Genomic DNA, 20,109 nt, shown 5'->3' with positions numbered 1-20,109 from the left:
CGGCCGTCTGGATCTGTGCGCGCGGCGGTGTTCAAAGAATTTGCGGTCGTGGTCAAAAAATCGTTTTGTTGTGCCGGTGGGTGTGCGTGGCCTCACCGCCTTCGATATTTCGTGATTTGTTCCACGCAAACTAACAGCCGTTTTCACGCTTCCGCACGCTTGTGGAGGGCATGCTGAGCCGAGTGTGAAGTGAGCTAGAACAGGTCCTAAACACAAAACAAATCGCGAATTTTTAGAGTCGGTGGGGTAGCGTATGCGCGTGCACTAGACGCAGACGATCGGATACAAGTCGGTAGCCGACGATGTTGGCAAATTGTCTGGTCACTCCAGGCCGGTGATGCCAACGACAGTACCAGCGATCGAAAACAAAGGAGATGGCCGACCGGTCTTTGAAAGATCAGTGTGAAAACACGGGCCTCGCCTGGCGATACGGGGGGCTCAGAGTAGTGGGGGGGACAAAGCACAGAGGGGTGCGTAAGAAAAGTGGTCTGGGAGAGCAGCAACTACAGGAGCGCGGAGGCAGAGTCGGCGTTTAATAACAAGAATGTATGGGCACCTCGCCGATACCTGATCAGTGGTCGAAAGTGGTTTCCTGAGAAGTCGGCTGAACGCCGACCCCATTCGCTCTAACCGATCGGCGGCACTCGGAGATGTTCGTTGTAAGTGCGATTTTGTGCCATTGAACCAATGTATATTTTCACGGTCATGCGCATATTGTTCGTTTTAAGCGATAGTTCGTTTTAAGTGGGGCCGTTATATGTAGGCTCGACTGTATCTCTGTTTACAGCCGCACTTTCTCCAGAAACTGTCTTGAAGACAAGACCATGCCACTTTTTAAAACGGCTCAGGCAGCCATTGCTCACCCGCAAGTACTCGATCTCTATGCAAGTAGCAATCTCTCTGGCCTTTTCGAAAATGGGGCCGCTGATCAAGAAGTTCGCACTGCGCGCACACTTGAATCAGAGAAAAAGAGCATCTTCGATTTCTTTGTACGCTGCCATTCTCATCCTCAATCTGTCCGGGGCAAAGTTCCCAAGCTTTGCAGCTTCTTCAACTTTTCCTTTGTTCTTGAGTATCCTCAACAGTGTGGACTTGGGAATATTGAACTTCTTCACAAATTCTGTCTTCGATAGATCGTTGCGGTCAAATTGTTGAGTGGTTTTTACTTTCGTTGCGAGCAAAAGTGCATTGTGCTGCCGTTTTCTTGTTTCCATCTCAAGATCGCGACGAGATGGAAACAAAAAATTGGCCCCGTACCTGCATGTTCATCTGCAATGTCCTCGAAAGACGATAGTCTTGCGTCTGGAGAGATTGAGAAAACGTTTATTTGATGTTCTGCGCAAGAAAATTTGTGAATGGTACTCTGGAGGCGCTGCGTTAGAGTGCCTCGAGCTGCAGCGGAAGCAAACGAGCACACCAAGTCACGTCACAGGTGAGACATGAGCGCTACGAAACGCGTGGCTCTGAGGCGGGCGTGCGCGCTCGTCTCAGAGGTGATAAGGTGTAGAACGCAAGGCGACGGGTAGGTGCCACCACTGTGTCATCTTAGCAAAGCGTTGGAAACACTCCGCTTTTCGTACAAGTGTTGCATGGTCAGCGCCGCGTGATAAACGCTACGGTCCTTAGAATAACTGATGTATTATGCCTTTTCTAGTAAAAGATGCACATACAGAATATATACGTATTGTGTGATGCCTCAGATATACGCGACAATTGCATTTTAATTGACATTCGCATAAGTATGAACGCTGAATCTTGAGCAACATTGGTGGGCGCTGCGGATGGGGTCGATCGTTTGGGGTATATTCGCTAGTGTCGTTTAAAGTGCCTAGTACCTTCGAGGATGGACAAATAGACAGACAGACCAAAATTTTCGCGTCGAAGGTCCCCAAGAAAGACTATCGCCTTTAAAAGATGGAAACAAGAGGGATAAATTGGTGCCCAGCGTGTGCGAACATGTGCAATCGCTTGATTGGCTTGACTAAGGTAGCTTCGGCATATGTTTCATGGTTGCTAGACTGTCATGGCCACTTCCACCGTTCATGGACTTTGCCCACTTAGTTTCATTTAACCGATGTAAGCGAAAAAATATATTTCGATTACCCGAAACTTTTTATCATTAAATATTTAGGAGACCAACCAAATGTGCCTAGATAGCTTCATTCATGCGCCTTTTTCGTTTAAGCAAGTTTCATTTAGTGGGAGTTCACTGTACTCTAATTTTGGCACGCAGAACAGCACCAGATTACGTGACCACGTTCAGCAAAGGGATAAACTCCATATTTCATAGTGTGTTTTCAAGGCTCTTCCTCTAGGCTGCGCAATAAGATGGTTTTTGATTATTTTAAGCATCATTTAAAAATATAAATCCTAGTCACATTGCAAAAAGAATACTGGAATATATCACTGTATTTCATCCTCTTTTCATTTCTACTACAATCTAATCGCACATTCTGGCCAGTTGTCAGTCCCTTTAACTGAGATCACATCCTGATTGTTCTCAGTTGCCAGTAGTCACAGTAGAACTTTGGCAGGATAGAAATTTTTTGTTGTCTCTAGTATACAGTTGTTGTAGAATACAGCTAGAATACAGTTGTTACAAACACATATTGCCCCAAGATACTCATATTTTTCTAATGTTTAAATGAGCTATTCTGTACTTTGTAGCGGTTGCAATAAAACATAACTGATTATTCATCACTGTTAGTTATGTCATATTTCTTCATAAAACGAGTTTAGTTGCCTGCTCAAATTACATCAAATAGTTACCGGCAGATGGCAAGCACTTCCAACAAATATTTTTAAATATTTCAAAATTCCTGCTTAAACGCTCCACATTGATCGTCTCCTTAAACACTGTATTGCCTTCACTAAAGTGATCATGTGCACCTTTCCAACCAGTGGGCATGGACTTCCTGGGTCCTTTCCCTAAAACGGCTAAGGGCAACTGTTGGATAGTAGTTTGTGTTGACTACTGGACATGTGATTGCGAGGTGTCGCCCGTTCCCTCCGCAGCTGCTGGCGATGTCTCACTATTCCTGCTGCAATACATTATCCTCTGACACGACCGGCCTCACGTGATCATCAGTGACTCCATGCGACAATTCATAGCAGATGCCTTGGAGGTGTTTCTTTGTTTGTGTGAATCCTGCTTGCGTCATTCGACACCTTGCCATCCACAAATGAGTGGACTTATGGAGAGCACCAACCTGACCATTATCAAAACGTCTATTTATATCTTGACCATAACTGGGATCACGTACAACCATTCATCACATATGCATTCAACGTCACCAAGCACAAGATTACCAGCTTATAGCCCCTAATTTTTGCTGTACGCATGTCCACCCCAGCACACAATCGACAATGTTTTCCCTTTCTGTGATCACGAAAATGTCACATTCGCTTAAACTATCTGCTTTCCTTAAGAGGTATGTCATATAGCCCGATTGGCACCTTAGCATCTCAAGACATTGACCATTGACCAGTAGCCTATCAACCAGGTCATTTAGTCTGGCTGTGAACTCCTACGCAGAAACGCGGGCTATGCCAAAAGTTTTTGGCCACATTCGATGGGCCATTTGTTACAGTCGGACCCTGCTACAACGAAACTGACGAGGTGCAGAAAAAAATTTTGTTCAAGCGAAAATTTAGTTGTAGTGAAATCTAAAAAGTATAGCTAATCTGAGCTAGCAAAATAAAGCAACGTTTATTGTCAAAATTCAAAAATGTGTCCGCTGCTTCCTATTCTTTTACAGCAGTGCCACGATGCGATTCTTACCCATGCATAGTTAGGCCATGGTGAAAAGTACGCTGAAACAAGGCCTATAACTGCTTTCGTTAACAAACCAAACAGCTGCATTAGCACGTTCACACCAGCAGCTGTCTGCCGTCAAATTGTATCCGACAACACCGAGATGGAGGCATGGTATCGGGGAGCAGTGACTTTTGCCTTATTTTATGCCATTCTTGCATCCAGCACTCGCAGCTATCTGATTTTGTTGATAATGCAGATGAAGAGCTGCTCTGATTAGTTACCACAATGGCCAAGCGCGAACAAAATGATACGCATTGGCATCAAAAAAGGCATCGTTTCGCACAGCTGCGTAAAAGAAAACCATAAACTAAGCGACTGAGCTTGAGCTTTGGATTGTCTGCGGCTCAAAAGCAAGCCAGTGGCAAAAGCAGGGCAGTCTCATTACCCCCACTTTTGAGCAGTGGCGGCGCCCATGCTTCCTGAAGGGCGGCGGTCTGAGCCTGGTATTGCGTTGTGAAATTTCATTGAAGCGGGACGGCAGAAGAAAAAGTGTTCTTTGTGGCGACATTATTTATGCATTGACTCCTATGGACTGCCGACGGGGAACCGTGAATTTTACGTTGTAGCGGAAATTTCGTTGATGGGGTCTTCATTGTAGCGAAGTTCGACTATTATCACCAGACTCACAGAGGTCACCTACATCATGACTCGTCTTGCGACGAGTGGTAGACGAGCTTTCAAGACTCCAGTGGTCCTGACATCTACCGTATTTACTCGCATAATCCTTGTACTTTTTTTGGTGGAAAACGGGTGCAAAGTTGTGGGTGCGAGAATTACGCGAGAAAAACTTTTCACGAAAACCTACAGAGCGAAAAACAACAACAAAAAAACGAAATGGCCGCAAATCAGGATTCTCACACCAGCAACTAACAGCAAGCTTTGAGAAGTACGAATTGAAATTGACCTCAGTAATAAAAGCAGAGGCTCAACACAAGGCAATATTTATTCGAGACACAAAAAGTGCAATCAAATAGTCGAGAATTAGAATACCATACGCAAAGCTTGTGTGTATTGTGGGCGTAGCAGTAGCGTTCGTCGCTCAACAGGAGCCCTCAAAAGGTAAGCTTAGCATGTCAGTACTGGGCTGATGGTTTTTTAACAGAATTGTCCGCAGTTTCCTTCTGAAGAAATAAAGTTTACCATCAATCTCAGTCTTAAGCACGCGGCAGGCCCAACGCGTCTTGGTGGCTTTCAGCTGCCGTCACCAGTAGCGAATACAAAACTCGTCGACTCTGAAGGGTCTACCGGTGGCCCTGTTTGTTTGGTGCACGATCAATCACTTTCAACCTGAAAGCAACCGTGTTGCTTCAGTATCGCCCCACAACGTGACAAGATTACCGACACAACATACAAAACACGCCGCAAGGTGCACTGCCGCTTTGGCTTGGCTTGGATTAGATTGAATCTCCGTGCAATAATAGTACGCCTGATGCTTAAGAGATGACGCCAGATGGCGTGCGCTAGCATCATCAACGGCTGGAACGAGCAGAGGACATTATTGTGGCAATTTTCGGGGGTGCGATTATTACTTGAGGAAAACAATATCGTATTTTTGTTGGGAGATGTGGGGGGTGTGAGAATTATGCGAGTGCGAGGATTACGCGAGTAAATACGGTACTTGAAATTGTTTACGCTTCGACACTTGGACGGGCTCGCCTAGCGGCCTTCATCTGTGATGAGACGAATGTTACACATAAGAGAAAAGCAAACAGAACCAATGCACGGGCTTGCCACTCTAAGGCAGCTCAAAGGACGACAACGAAACTGGCAGATGCAACCTGTTGGCTGCTCCAGTGCTCACCTTCACAACCTAATAAATGGCCTCATCAGTCATATACGTCCTGGTGTCCTTCGCGTGTAATAATATTTCATCCAGAAGTACTACCGCACTTACTCGAATCTAGGCCGACCCCCAAAAGTCCGTAAACCCCCCCCCCCCCCCCCCCCCCGAAAAAAATCTTACCTCAAATGTTGGCCGGGTAAAAATCAAAGACAGCATTCACAAAGAGAAAACATTCATTAAAAATATGAAGATGAAAAGGAGCAGTAGGTTCATCATCAAGATGCCAGGCTCATTCCGAGTCGTCGTTGCTGATCTCTTTGTCGTTGTCCTCAAACAGTGCACAATATCGTTGCCATCAAGCGCATTTGATGTGCAACACTTGTTGAAAGAGCACACGATCAGAGTTTCTGTGATGTCGTCCTATGCTACAGCCACCCAGTTTGCCAACTGAGACAGTGATGCTCGCTTGATGTGGACCATCGATGTCAGCTGGTGGTCCTCGGTGCTTTACCACTCCGTGTATAATCCCCGAAGGCGATCCTTGAATGGCTTATTAATGTTAACATCAAATGGCTGCAATTGGCCCGTCATTCCACCTGGTATCATGGCAAGGTCTGTGTCCATTTCTGTCAGTGCTGCCTTGACGCTGTCGGTAAGTGTTCGCGGTACGAGTCCAGCACAAAGAAAGAATGCTTGCTCAAAAGGGCGCCTGGATGCCACAGCCATACGATATTCAGCCATTCCTTGACCATAGCACTGGTCATCCAGCCGTTCTCGTTGGCCCGCACAATGACGTTTCGCGGGCAGCGCAGCTTTGGCCGGCAGCGTCTTCCTCTTGAAAACTCTATAAAGAGGAAACTTGTGCCCGTCTGCTTTTCAGCACAGAATCACAGCCGCACGCTGCTTTTCATAGCACGCAGAGCACACATTCACTTCCTTGGTCCCTTTCTCTAAGACTGTCTTCGCCACGGGCATATTAAAATACATCGGTGTTTGGGTCACGTTGCCCATTTGGTCTAGCTGATACTCTCTCGCTGCTCTCTTCCGAAGCATGAAAGGCTGGAACTCCAGCAACTTCTCTTCATAGTCAGCCGGTAGCCTTTAGGTGATTGAGGTACAACGACAGAGGCTGAAGCCAAAGCGCTTCATGAATTTCTGCAGCCAGTCTCGGCTGGCTTTTAAGTCTGCCGCTAAAACACCTTGCTCCATTGAAAGCTCCCTTGCTTTCGCCTGGAACACTTACATTGTCACTGAAAGAGTAGCTGCTCGCTGCGTCCAAACGAAGTTGGTCAATGCCATCTCTATTTCAGGGTGACAGCTTTTCTGTGGACCGCTAAAAGCCATCCTCGTTGCGGCGCACGCGAAGAGCTTCTCCCATTAGCCCCTCCAGCGAAGAACATTGTTTTCATCCACTCCCATGTCCTGCCTGGCTTGGAACGTTTGAGGACGACTTCGCGGCTAACACAACTTTCCTTTTATACGCCGCGCCATAATGAATACGCATGTTTGGCACCATTGAGCTACGCCACACACAACCCACTTGAAGCGAGACTTAAACTGACGTACGGCTTACCTCAACACTCGCCACAAAAATACATATGGCGACCGTGCGTGCATACTTAAGCCAGGCGTTGGTTTGGCTACTAATGGCTACAATACTGGTAAAGTCGCACTAGTTTTGCATCACTTTTTTTGACCAAAAGTGACATGTTTTTCCAAATCTTTAAATCTAAGCCGACCCTAGAGTTTGATACAAATAAATTCCTAGAAAACTATCGGTCTAGATTTGGTATATAAGAACCTTAAAATACAGTATATAAGAACTTTAAGCAAGCTCCGCCGCAGTAGTCTAGTGGCTCTGCTGCTGACCTACAGGTCGCGAGATCGATTCCCGGCTGTGGCGACTGCATTTTTGATGCAGGCGAAAATGCTGTAGGCCCGTGTGCTCAGATTTGGGTGCACGTTGAAGAACCCCAGGTCGTCAATTTCTGGCCCCCTATATTACGGCATCACTCGTAATAATATGGTGATTTTGGGACAAACCCCACACATTAATATCAAGAACCTTAGGTAATAAAAATGTTTAATCTATCATTAGCTCAATGATCGTTGTGTGTTCATTTCCATTAGTGCGCAGAAATGGAAAATGTAAGTCGCATGTACAAATGTACAAGCTGTGTTGCAAAAGGTTAGGAGGAGCAGTGGTATGACAGCACTCAGCAGCACCCCATGGCAAACCTCATTTAAATTAGGTTTCCTAGAGGCTGCTGCTGCGTGCTGTAGCAAGTATATTGAAATATAGAAGGCTCACTGGAAGAGGGCGGAATCAAGTTTAAGTAGCATTGCTGCTCTACATGCCTGCAACCATTTTGTAACTGTTGCCTGCCAAAGTTGATCAGTGGATATATTATGATAATGCTAAGGTCAAAGCCTCAGTTTTGATCACAGTAGCGGCATTATTAAAGATGTGTAATGCAAGAATGCTGTTTGTGCATGTTTACATGTTTATTGAACTAGGGGGCCAAGGGGAATCATGTGTCCCCACTACAGTGTGCCTCTTAATCATATTGTAGTTTTTAACTGTAAAATCAGTGAAACTGAATCATCATCTTGCAATTTATAGTGATGTAAACTCTTGTAGTTACAGTCACGTAATTTCAAGGAGTGCTGAAGTTATGCACCTATGTTATTTTTCCAGGTTGATCCAGCCAAAGTTAGTGGCGGTAGTGGCGCCTTGCAGCGGCAGCAAGCTTTGTTACGACAGAGAGTCCAGCAAGCATGGCAACGTATTACTCAATCTGCGCATTCATTTCCAAGGTAATGAATTACAGGCATTGTTAGATTTATAACATGCAAACCATAAATAGAAGCAAAAGATTGAGTAAATGCTTGTTTTTTCTGATGAAGGGACCTTCGCGTGCTATTTCATGGCTACCGGCAACGACTTGGAGGTAGTACCCGTGAAGAGGAGCTCTGTGACAATCTTATCAGTGGTTCCATCTTTCTGCGGTGCCTGTGTCCTGCCATTTTGTCTCCGAGTCTTTTTGGCCTTGCACCAGGTGAGCCATACAGAAGCACTGTTTTAACACAATAGTGGTAAAGAGCTCGTTTCACAGAAATTTTGGTGTCAGTGTTGGTATAAATATTATTGATTGTGAGCAAATAATTGTCATATTGTCTGTGACTGAAAAATCGAGAAAGATGCAAATAAAATATTAAAATATTCAGTCTGAGTTAGAATTGAAGCCAGGCTGTCTCTTACCACGAACCTGCGCTATTGCTTCAAACTGCTTTAAAAAAGAACACTATATGAATATTGTGTAGGGGAATATTGCATGGCAGAAGCGTAGAGTTGCACCAGGCATTAAAACATGTGGCTTGTGTGAGTGGGTCTTCTAAAGGTACACCCATTACAAAGTGCTCAGACATATTTAGTCACCATTTGCTGTAAAAGCCTCAACAATGTGAGCAGCTGTTTAGGTTAGTGTTTTGTTTTACAGACTTGTACAATAGGCCTTTCGTACAATAGGCATTTCGCTGATTGGCAAACAGAAAAATTATGCCGTAGTTGGGCATTTAACAAGAGTACTTACACTAGGCATCATAGGATAGTTTGAAACTGCCGATGTTTCGCACACAGTTGTTCATTCTTTTGTGGAATACAGTCGAGCCCACACATAACGGCCCCACTTAAAACGAACTTTCGCTTAAAAAGAACAATATTCGTGTGACTGTGAAAATATACATTGGTTCAAAGGAACAAGATCGCACTTACAACGAACATCTCCGAGCGCTGATCGGTTACAGCGAACGGAGTCGGCAGTCTGCCGACTTCCCGGGAAACCAATTTCGACCACCGATCAGGCATCGGCGAGGTGCCCATACATTCTTATTGTTAAACGCCGACCCTGCCTCAGCGTCCCTCTAGTTGCTGCTTTTCCCGACCGCTTTTGTTTCGCATTCCTCCGTCCTACTCTGAGCATTTTGCATCGCCAGACGAGGCCCGTGTTTTCACACTGCCACCGATCTTTCGAAGACCGGTCGGCCGTTTACCCCGTTTTTGATTGCTGGTACTGTTGTTGACGTCGTCGACCTGGAGTGACCATTTGCCAAAATCGTCGGCCACCGACTGTATCCGATAGTCTGCGTCTAGTGCACGCACGTGCGCTACCCCACCGACTCTGATAACTTGCGATTCGTTTCGTCTTAGGACTTGTTCTCGCTCACTTCACACTCGGCTCAGCATGCCTTCCCCGCGCATGCGTAAGCATGAAAACGGCTGTTGATTTGCGCGGAACGAATTGCAAAATATCGAAGTTCGTGAGGCCACGCACACCAGCTGGCGCAACAAAACGATTTTTGACCACGGCCGCCCATTCTTCTAACACCACCGCGCGCACCGATTCAGGCGGCCATGCACTCTTTCCAAATTTTTCTACGTGCGAGTTTCACGGACCTTTCAAGCAAGCTACCCAACCTGCGTCTTTCCCGTGTGTTTTGGTTTTCAAGGTCCCCCTCCCGCCGCATCCTCCCCTCTCTTGATCTCAACCCCCTTCGCCCGTCTCCACCGTTCCGCGACACCCGCCACGCTGGCCCGAATTAGTTTCGTTTTCTGTCTGGAAACGGGCCCAGAGCTGTTCCACGCGTTCTGGCATGTTTGTCGTATGTGCGCGTCTTGCTCGCTCTAGGTGTGCTTGTGTGGTCATGATGGCCGACGGGAGGACTAACACGCTTTTTCCTGCCGCTCAACGAAACGTTGAAAGTGTAACCGCTTGGCTTGAGCGTAATCCGCGCGTTAGGTACCGCGTTGCGGAGCACTTGCTCATAGCTGTTGACCACCTGGCAGCCAACTTGCCGCTTCGGGCTTCCCGGTATGCAGCTGTGGAGATGGTGAATATTTCCTGGGTGGCGGTGACAGCTACATGCGTGCGAAATTGTTTTAGAGCGAGTTGAACATCTGTTGCGATGGTTTAATTACGGCCGATAATGATGCCGACACTGCAGAATTGTGCACGGATTAGGGCATTTTGAATGAAGTATGTGGCGAGAGCGATTTGGAGGATTCGGATTGTGAACGACGAAACTGGATTCAGTGCCTCATGCAGCTTATGCCACGGGCCTCGGGGAATGAGCACCCTGCGTTTACAAATTAACTCGAGACCACCCTTATCGCTTCTGCTATTCGAAACACGTGCATCACGGACTTATTGGGACATAAAAAGTTTGTGTTTTCACACGCAACTTTTTTTAAAAGCTGTGTTTCATTTACTACGAACTTCGGGATACAGCGAACGGATGCTTGGTCATGCTCAGGTTCTCTATAAGCGGGCTCAACTGTAGTTGAGGCATGCACCGAGAACAGAAGCCAGGCTAGCAGTTGAGAAGGCGATTTGCACAAGGGCCGATTACGCTATTGCATTCTACTCTTAAAGAGAAAGCTCAAGTGCCATATAAGTTCTTGACACCTACAAATAAAATCTAATATACTGGAATACTTTTAATTTTTTTTTCTTTTCATTTTACTTGACAGCTTATTAGGTTCCGTGGTGGTTCAGTTACACCATTTTGCTGCAATTCTATTTGCCTGCATCTAGCTGTGCCCATTCAAACGCAACTTTCAAAGTGCTACTTGCCCCAAAGTTAACAATTTTTTTTCTGTTTATATGGCAGAGGAGGTGCTTAGACTAAACTCTTCTTGGTCTGACAACTGCATAACAACACAGCAGTTAGATGAAAAGTGACTATTGTTAATAAATGTAGCACTATGTTCTAGGGATGTGCAAATATTCGAACTTTCTAATATTTTTTTAATGGTGATTGCCATTCAGTTGGATTGGCACCGGAGTTTGACTGTTTTAAAGTATCTGAACTTCGTGAAGATAAACGCAGTCGTCATATTTTTCTGACTTCTCAGGAACCATGAAAGCATCCTTATGATGAGGAAGTGAGAAAAAACTAATTTATGATTTTTGTTCTGCTGAAACACTCAAATTGCCTCAGCTATGTATGAAATAGCCATAATGCCTCCTAATAAATTTGTGAGGCATTTTGGTACACACATCACAACCGCGCTTTCTGCTCGAAGTCGCACGTGCCTAGGCCTAACTCAGCCCCGAACTTGGCGGGCAAGACCGTTGCGCTAGCTGATATGCGAAAGCGCAAAAGCCATAATGTACTTCATCGCAAGCAACGAATCACATTGGCCACTGGCTAGGTACTTAGAACCACGAATAGGCATCTTGCCGGTCTGTAGCGGACCCCGGCCAAGTTCGCCAAGCACCGACTCCTCGTTACAGTGGTGCCAGCGGTCGGCGATTTCACTTGTCAGCACCTCAACGCGCAAAACCAATCATGCTGCGCTCTGATTTTTTTTGTTTCCGTAGTTGGGCATAACTAACGATTAACCAGCTGCATATCGGTGGCCTTCATTTTTAAATCAGTACTTCGATATTTGTGGCGCGCGGTTCCCGTCCCGAAGGCATGCTAAGTGATGTTTGAAGTCGAAAGTTATCGAAATTGAATTTCGTAGAAAAGTCCGCTGTGAGGGAGTCCTGACCATCTTGCTGGCCTAACATTTTGGTCAATTATATCTGAATATCTATTGTACCAGAATCCATTGTAAACGATGCTCAATCAATGAAACAAATAAAAAGGTCGGCATAACGCCGCAAATTAGTGTACAATACTGTGAAACCTCGTTAAACCGTAGTTAGCCGGAGCTCGGAAAAAGTACGCACTAAATGGTAGTATTGCTTAATCGAAATAGCGTCATGTCGCTCACTTACCTGTCAAAAAAAAAAAAAAAAACCTTCAGGGAGTGTGATGAAAGAACAAAAAACGGGCAGTAATTTATTAACTTCGCGTGACAAAGTCTGTAATCTTCATTTGACGAAGTGCCGGTCTAGCAGCAACGACAGCGGCCTCAAACTCACTTATGCTGTCAGCCAGCTTTTCCGCTAGCCCCCTCTTCTCGGCAGATACCCGCATGACGCTGACGCAATGCGCAGCTTCGGCCACTGTCGGACCTGGATCACCTGTGTTGTCGCTTTCCATGTCGTCTTCATCACTATCATTTGGCGACACTTCGACAACCGAGGCAACAATAGCTTCGTCGGACATGTCCGGAGATGTCTGCACATCGCTGTCTCTGAAGTCGGGGAAGGAAATGCCTTCCGTAACGCCCTGCTGCTCCAGCACTTTAGCTAGCAGAGTTCGTCTACGATGTCCGAAGTCTGGTCGATGGTGTCACTGGCGTCATCTGCGTCGCCCGCACACACACTGAAGCCAGCACGCTTGAAGCAATTTTTAATTGTCGTTGCTTCAACCTACCGCCACGAGTATTCGAGCAGGTGAATCGCGCCAATCAGGTCGATGGAGAATAATTTGCCACATTCAATGGTGAGAAGAAATCTGCGCAGTGGATTCTTCTTGTAGAGCTGTTTTAAAGCTCGAATGATGCCTTGGTCCAAGGGCTGGGCAATCGCTGTTGTGTTTGGTGGCAGAAACGCCAACTTCACAGCCGTCAGGTTGTCCAGGGCGACGTGCGCCGAAGCGTTGTCTAAAATAATAACTCTTCTGTTCTTAGCCGCAAAACGACGATCGATGAGGCGCACGTACTCCTCAAAGAGTTTTGCCGTCATCCATGCTTTGGTGTTGCTGCGATAAATGACCCCTGATGGCAACCGGGCGCCTTTGAAACATCTAGGCTTCGCCGACTTTGCAATCACGAGGAGCGGAGTTTTGTCGGTCCCAGTCATGTTTACGCAAAACGCCACTGATATTCTGTCTTTTGCATGCTTGCCACCAGTGCACGTCTCGCCATTGAACGCGAGCGTTTTTTCTGGTAGCAGCTTAAAGAATAGCGCCGATTCATCCATATTAAAGATGTCATCAGGTGCGTAGTCTTCCAAGATGTTCTTCAGCTGACCATTTTGCCACTGCTCCGCGCCATCAACGTCAACAGCAGCACCTTCTCCCGAAACAGTCCTCGTGGTAATGCCGTGCCTCGCCTTAAATCTGGCCTGCCAGCCATTGCTGCACACGAAGTTGTCATGGTTGAGCTGCGAGGCAAAAACCAGGGCCTTCTCCACGAGTAGGGGTCAGCTGATAGGCAGATTTTTTGACCGTGCAGCTTTTAGGCACTTCACCAGCGCCTCCTCTACATTCGAAAATGCCGAACTGCATAGCCGGCACCTTTTCGCAGTTGCAGCAGCACTGCCGAGCAACTTCTCTCTGGAATTCCAAATTCCACACACCGTGGTTAACGGTAGGTCCTTTTCACGTGCCAGCGCCAATTTTTTCGTGCCACTTTCAATAGCAGGAATTATGTCCGATTTCTCCTTTATTTTCAGCACTCGATGCTTTTGTCCCAGCTTCGGCATGACACAAGTACGAAGCAGCACAAGCACACATACACAACACATGAAAAACAATGCGAGAGTTGTACGGCACGGATCAACCAGAGAACACCTATGCACGGCGCCAAAGGAACAAAGAAAGCAAAGCAAGCGCACACCGTGTTTGCGTGTTTGTGCAAAGCGCCATCGCGTTGACAACACCAGAAGCCTAGCCGGCCAAGTGCTTCTTGTTGCAGAAAAATCCAAAAGATGGCGCTCACCAACACAGCCGCCATCATCATCAACAGAAACAAGTGAGGCGTGTTTCAATCTCTGGGGCTTGCTGTTCTGTCGGGACGCCCAGTGGGGGACGACATGCTGCGGCGAGTGCGCAATGAAAATTGGAAAAACTACTTGTTAACCGATACATACGCAATAAGCTGGTACGGCTTATGCGGATACGAAATGCATTATGCTCAATGGCCGCCGAGTCGGGGATTTGACTTCACTACTTTTAAAACAAAACTACTGTTTACGCGGGTACGGTTTAACGAGGTTTCACTGTATCCGAATGCCTGTTGTAAGCAGATATGTTGGAACGAGGTTATACTGTATCCAGACAAGTCAACACAGGTTCAACTGAGTTTGCGAACTCTGCATCCTGCACGCTTCCGAAAGCACAGAAATCACTGTTTTAGTTGCTAGAGACAATGCACTCATCTTTGTTTATGTGTACCACAAACAGATGGGAGATCTGCCACTAGCATGTCACTGATTGCCATCTCCCGGTGATGTCACACTGCCAAGACACTTTACAGAGAAGCCACCTCATCAATATCAAAATCAAGAGTTCTTCTAATGTAGTTTATTAAAAATATATGCGATGCATTCCTAAGCACCATAGTACTCTTTTTTTGGGGTTCTTTAAACCCGTGTTCTTTAGAGCAACAATACCGAAACGTTACATTAATAATTTGTGTCAATACTTCTTTAACTACCGTATTTGCACGTAAATAACGCGAGGGGTGTACTATAGGTCTTGACGAAAAAAAAAAGTTCATTATGATTATAGCGCGAGGTGATGCAACTCTAAACAGCAATCAAAGAGTGGTCGCCCACAGGGCTTTATTTATATTTACAGGCGTCGAAAATCCTATAATCACTGGCTTGCCTGATCATTCATCATCGCTGCTAGAGTCTTTGTCACTGTCAACAAAAACTGCATTTTCATCCGTACCGTCCAGAGGCAGCACTTCAAGAATGTCCGTGACACTATTGCTGACGGCAAGGGCTCCCAAGCATTGTGTATCCATTGAGCGACCTCGCTGACTGAAGCTCGCTTCATGCGACCCGATGGAGTCGGTTGAATCAATGGAGTCGATGCTGTGTAGTTTGCTTCATTGTTTAGGCTCTGTGTGCAGAAAGCATTTTCTTTCTGCTTGTTCATTTGCATTTTCTGTGGGTGTTCTTTTTAATGTTGATGCCATGTTGCGGTGTTAACACCGAATTGAAAAATTATGGGAAACGCAAAACCAAATACAAAAATGTTTTTTATTTAGTTGTATTTCTTGCACGGCATTTTTTATGCTCCATTCATCAGTGTTTCTTTATTCTTGTTTATATTTTTATTTGTATTGTAATCTCATTCTGATTGTTTTGGAATCACATAGCATTAGGTTTCTTTAGTGCTGATATTGGTTTTGGCAGAGTGGTCGGTTGTTAGAGAATGAATTGCACTGTAGTAGTTTTCAACTTGTGTATTCCAGAATATCCAGATGAACGAGCTGCTCGTAGCTTGACACTGATAGCCAAGACGATTCAAACCCTCGCAAATTTCACAAGGTAAATTTTCATTCTGTATAGTATGTACATGTTGTCAAGAACTCAGTAGCAAATGCATTTGAGTAACAAATCTTCCAAAGTCGCATTGCTGCAAGTTTTGCTTTTTGTTGCTTTCTCAGGTATTCTGAAGAAGTCTTAGTGACACTGGCCGCTGAAATTTCACCAATTTAACCATGTAACTTTAGCAGTATAAGTAGGGCTTCGTGTTTTCATATATCCTAAAAGATGCTATAAACACACACTCATGAAATTTCTGATAATTCAGATTTATCCGAATTGTCAGAATTGTTGGATTTTACAATAGCATTTTGAATGTTTAAAGGACATTTCCGAAGTTGAGAATCATCAATCAAAGGGAGCGCACCTCCATCAGCAGCAGCAACTTCGTAAGGTATGCGTGCGCTTATTAGAAGCTCCGAGGTCATAATATGAAGAAATGTAGGTGCTTTATATTGAAGCATTTACAGCTGTATGTAAAGTGTTTGCAATTTCAAACCTTTCAGACAACTATAATACACCTCGTGTGTTCACATGTTTTTGTGTTCAGATATGATTTCATCTAAAATTTTGTGTATTGGGGATAATAATAATAAAAATAGATGTTTTATTTTTTAAAAAGAAGATAGCGGAGGCTAGGAGACAAAGACTAGAAGCAGATTTACTCGATCCTGATCCCATAAAAGTGCCCTTTGGCAATTTTACATCAGTGCACATCAACAGTTTTTATGAACAAGGTAAATGAACAAGAAGGGAGGAAAAATATATATATATAAAAGAGTGGAAAACAATATTATCAACAACGATGTAACACATTTATATTCGAAAGAAAATCAGTAAGAAGACATTTGAACAACTTACAATGCAAAGCTAAACATTTAATTTCACCTGAAATAAACTGATAAATGTCCAATTTTACCCCAAAAAATTAACTCCGAAAAAACCCCTCTGAATTTCATGAAAAATAAAGTCGGGAAATAGGAGCCCTAACTATAAGGAAACATATTTAATCTATAATAAAAGTTGTGTGCACCAAGTTTAATGTACACTGTGATTTTGCTGCCTCGGATGTTTATCGGAAAAACTTTCCTCCTTTAGGTTCGCGCCCGTGTGTGATTGGTGCCTCATCGGCAGAAGAAACTCGATCTTCACTTTATTGCCACCGCAAGCCAATTAAACACCACGACTCTAAAGAGAAAAAAAAAAAACGAGCTGGCATGTAAACATCAGCATCGCTTTTTGTGTATCGGCACCTCCCAGCAAATAGTTAATTCCAACAGTACTGAAAGTTGGGCGAGTTGGTACTCATTCATGACTTCTTTGCGCAAACACGTACACGGACACAGGAAAAGAGGCAAACAACACGGGCGCAAACTCACAACTCGTTTATTTTGAACAACGAACTGTACTTATATCTTCACGTAGCCCACACACCCCCCATCGGTGGATCCAGGAACAAACGAGATAACCCAAAGCAAGCTTATTCAGCGCTACGTCATGATAAGAACCACGAAAAACACCAAAAAATTGAAGAGTTCACGCATCTGCAGACGGATTGTAGCACGTGCCTTTCAAAAAGTGAAATTCTTTATCGGACAAGGTGATGGAAGCTTGGCTAACACATTTCTCTCCCAAGTTTCTAATATGGAAAGCTTCAATCAACTCCCTGTTAATTTTCCTCTTGTGAGTTGACAAAATCTTTGTGTCTGTAAAAATTGGTACGCACCCACAAGACTTGCAGTGATCCACCAGATGTGTTCTCCCTGAACTACGTAATGCCGAGTCATGCTCCCTCAACCGTGTGTTTATACACCTTCCAGATTGCCCGACATAACATCTGCCACAGCTGAACGGAACCTGGTATACCACTGCTGTTCTGCAAGACCGGTAATGTTGGCTGTGTTTCATCTGGCACTTGTTCTTACTCTGCGTAGTGCCGGACTCCACCATGTTCCGAAGTCGTGGACACAACTTAGACAGCTTGTTGGGTGCTGAAAAAACCGAGGTTACTCCGTATCTCGCTGCTACGTTTTTTAAGCCATGGGACAACCTATGAACATATGGGAGAACTGCAAGTTTTCTTTTTTCACTTTGTACTCTTCTGGGACTTCTTTCCGTACCTTTTATCACTGGGATGAGTTTTTTGCAAATGGTGTTCAGCAAATGGCTGGGATACCCAGCTGCCCTGAGCCTGCTTACCTGGTCCTGAAAGCTGGCAGCAATCTCGTGCACTCATGCTAGTGCACGAGATTCTAGTATCCTCATCTTAGATCTTCGTTGCTTCGGTCATGTGTGCACGAGATTGCTGCCAGCTTTCAGGACCAGCTAAGCAGGCTCAGGGCAGCTGGGTATCCCAGCCATTTGCTGAACACCATTTGCAAAAAACTCATCCCAGTGATAAAAGGTACGGAAAGAAGTCCCAGAAGAGTACAAAGTGAAAAAAGAAAACTTGCAGTTCTCCCATATGTTCATAGGTTGTCCCATGGCTTAAAAAACGTAGCAGCGAGATACGGAGTAACCTCGGTTTTTTCAGCACCCAACAAGCTGTCTAAGTTGTGTCCACGACCTCGGAACATGGTGGAGTCCGGCACTACGCAGAGTAAGAACAAGTGCCAGATGAAACACAGCCAACATTACCGGTCTTGCAGAACAGCAGTGGTATACCAGGTTCCGTTCAGCTGTGGCAGATGTTATGTCGGGCAATCTGGAAGGTGTATAAACACACGGTTGAGGGAGCATGACTCGGCATTACGTAGTTCAGGGAGAACACATCTGGTGGATCACTGCAAGTCTTGTGGGTGCGTACCAATTTTTACAGACACAAAGATTTTGTCAACTCACAAGAGAAAAATTAACAGGGAGTTGATTGAAGCTTTCCATATTAGAAACTTGGGAGAGAAATGTGTTAGCCAAGCTTCCGTCACCTTGTCCGATAAAGAATTTCACTTTTTGAAAGGCACGTGCTACAATCCGTCTGCAGATGCGTGAACTCTTCAATTTTTTGGTGTTTTTCGTGGTTCTTATCATGACGTAGCGCTGAATAAGCTTGCTTTGGGTTATCTCGTTTGTTCCTGGATCCATCGATGGGGGGTGTGTGGGCTACGTGAAGATATAAGTACAGTTCGTTGTTCAAAATAAACCAGTTGTGAGTTTGCGCCCGTGTTGTTTGCCTCTTTTTCTGTGTCCGTGTACGTGTTTGCGCAAAGAAGTCATGAATAGTTAATTCCAATTTTCTCCATTCTGGGGGGCAATAAATGAGCCAGTAATAAAGGGTAACAATTTGTGAGCAATAAGCAAATGCCGTCATTGCCAAGAAATTGCAACTGCGCACTTATGCACAATCGCATGTATGGGTGGTAGCTATGGCAGCCTAAACAAACCACGAGTGAAAAAGCAAACCTAATTACAACAGTCCAAGGAGAAAGAAATTTATTGTATCTTCAAAGGGTGCCAGCACTTGCTTGTCTTGCTAGAACGGGTGGAAATATTCTTACAAAATATTCTCACAGGGGGAAGCTTTGCTTACATGATTATCTAAATTTCCCCTGCAACACTTTTTGAACATGCTTAGTATTCACTGCAGATTAGTAGCCAAATCCCTTTTGAGTCGCGCGGCACACGGAATGGGCACTTTTATTTCAAGGACAGCCGAAAGTGGCTCGCTGTCCTTTGCTGATTTTATTGCGAATAGATCCTCAATAAAGTTTATATTGATAAATTGCCATTGAATGAACAATATATATAAAATTATCCCTCTTTGAAAACACCACAGTAAGTCCTTTTACTTTAGTTAGAGATCATTAGGAGAGGCATTAATCCTCTAGTCGACGTAAGACTGATGATGGTTATTGATACTTTTGGGAAACAACATCTAAAGAGCAACTCCATTTTGTTAGCTTGCACTGTTCTTACTCTGTGATGTTACACATGTATTTGCACAGGTTTGGTGGAAAAGAGAGCTTCATGGAGTTCATGAATGACTTCGTGGAAAAAGAATGGAGCACAATGAAGACTTTTCTCAAGGTTATTTCGGTGAGTGTCCAGGACTTTACACACATGTTAAACTTGTCTCCAGTCAGAAAAAGATTGCCTTAAGTTTGCGAGATGCTGACAGATAATTTGGTCTTAGCAGGAACCACGACATTTGTGGTGTCTGGACATCTCTCTTGCGTACATCTTTGCATGCCCCGTCTTTTAACATGTACCAATGGTTTGTGCGAATAGGGAATTTTATGTTTGAAGCAAATTCAAAGGAACTAGTGATTTTGGTCTAATAACTTCAAATCGAATTCGAATACTAAATGACATGTTATCAAAAAAAAATGGGCATATTT

General features: G+C 44.8%; 1 protein-coding gene across 3 annotated transcripts in view; it reads left to right on the top strand.

The window, feature by feature from the left end:
* The window catches only part of raskol (Ras GTPase-activating protein raskol), a 188,093-nt gene that overhangs the window by 104,016 nt on the left and 63,968 nt on the right, over positions 1-20,109 (top strand). For all 3 annotated transcript variants that reach the window (XM_037435912.2, XM_037435913.2, XM_037435914.2), the window contains 4 exons: positions 8,299-8,417; positions 8,508-8,659; positions 15,703-15,778; positions 19,717-19,807. In XM_037435912.2, coding sequence (XP_037291809.2) covers positions 8,299-8,417; positions 8,508-8,659; positions 15,703-15,778; positions 19,717-19,807 — 438 coding nt within the window. The remainder of the gene's footprint in view (positions 1-8,298; positions 8,418-8,507; positions 8,660-15,702; positions 15,779-19,716; positions 19,808-20,109) is intronic.

The sequence above is a fragment of the Rhipicephalus microplus genome, chromosome X, assembly GCF_043290135.1.
Source record: "Rhipicephalus microplus isolate Deutch F79 chromosome X, USDA_Rmic, whole genome shotgun sequence".
NCBI classification, from domain to species: domain Eukaryota; kingdom Metazoa; phylum Arthropoda; class Arachnida; order Ixodida; family Ixodidae; genus Rhipicephalus; species Rhipicephalus microplus.
The sequence above is the reverse complement of the archived record's forward strand: the minus strand, read 5'-3'. Positions and strand labels throughout refer to the sequence as shown.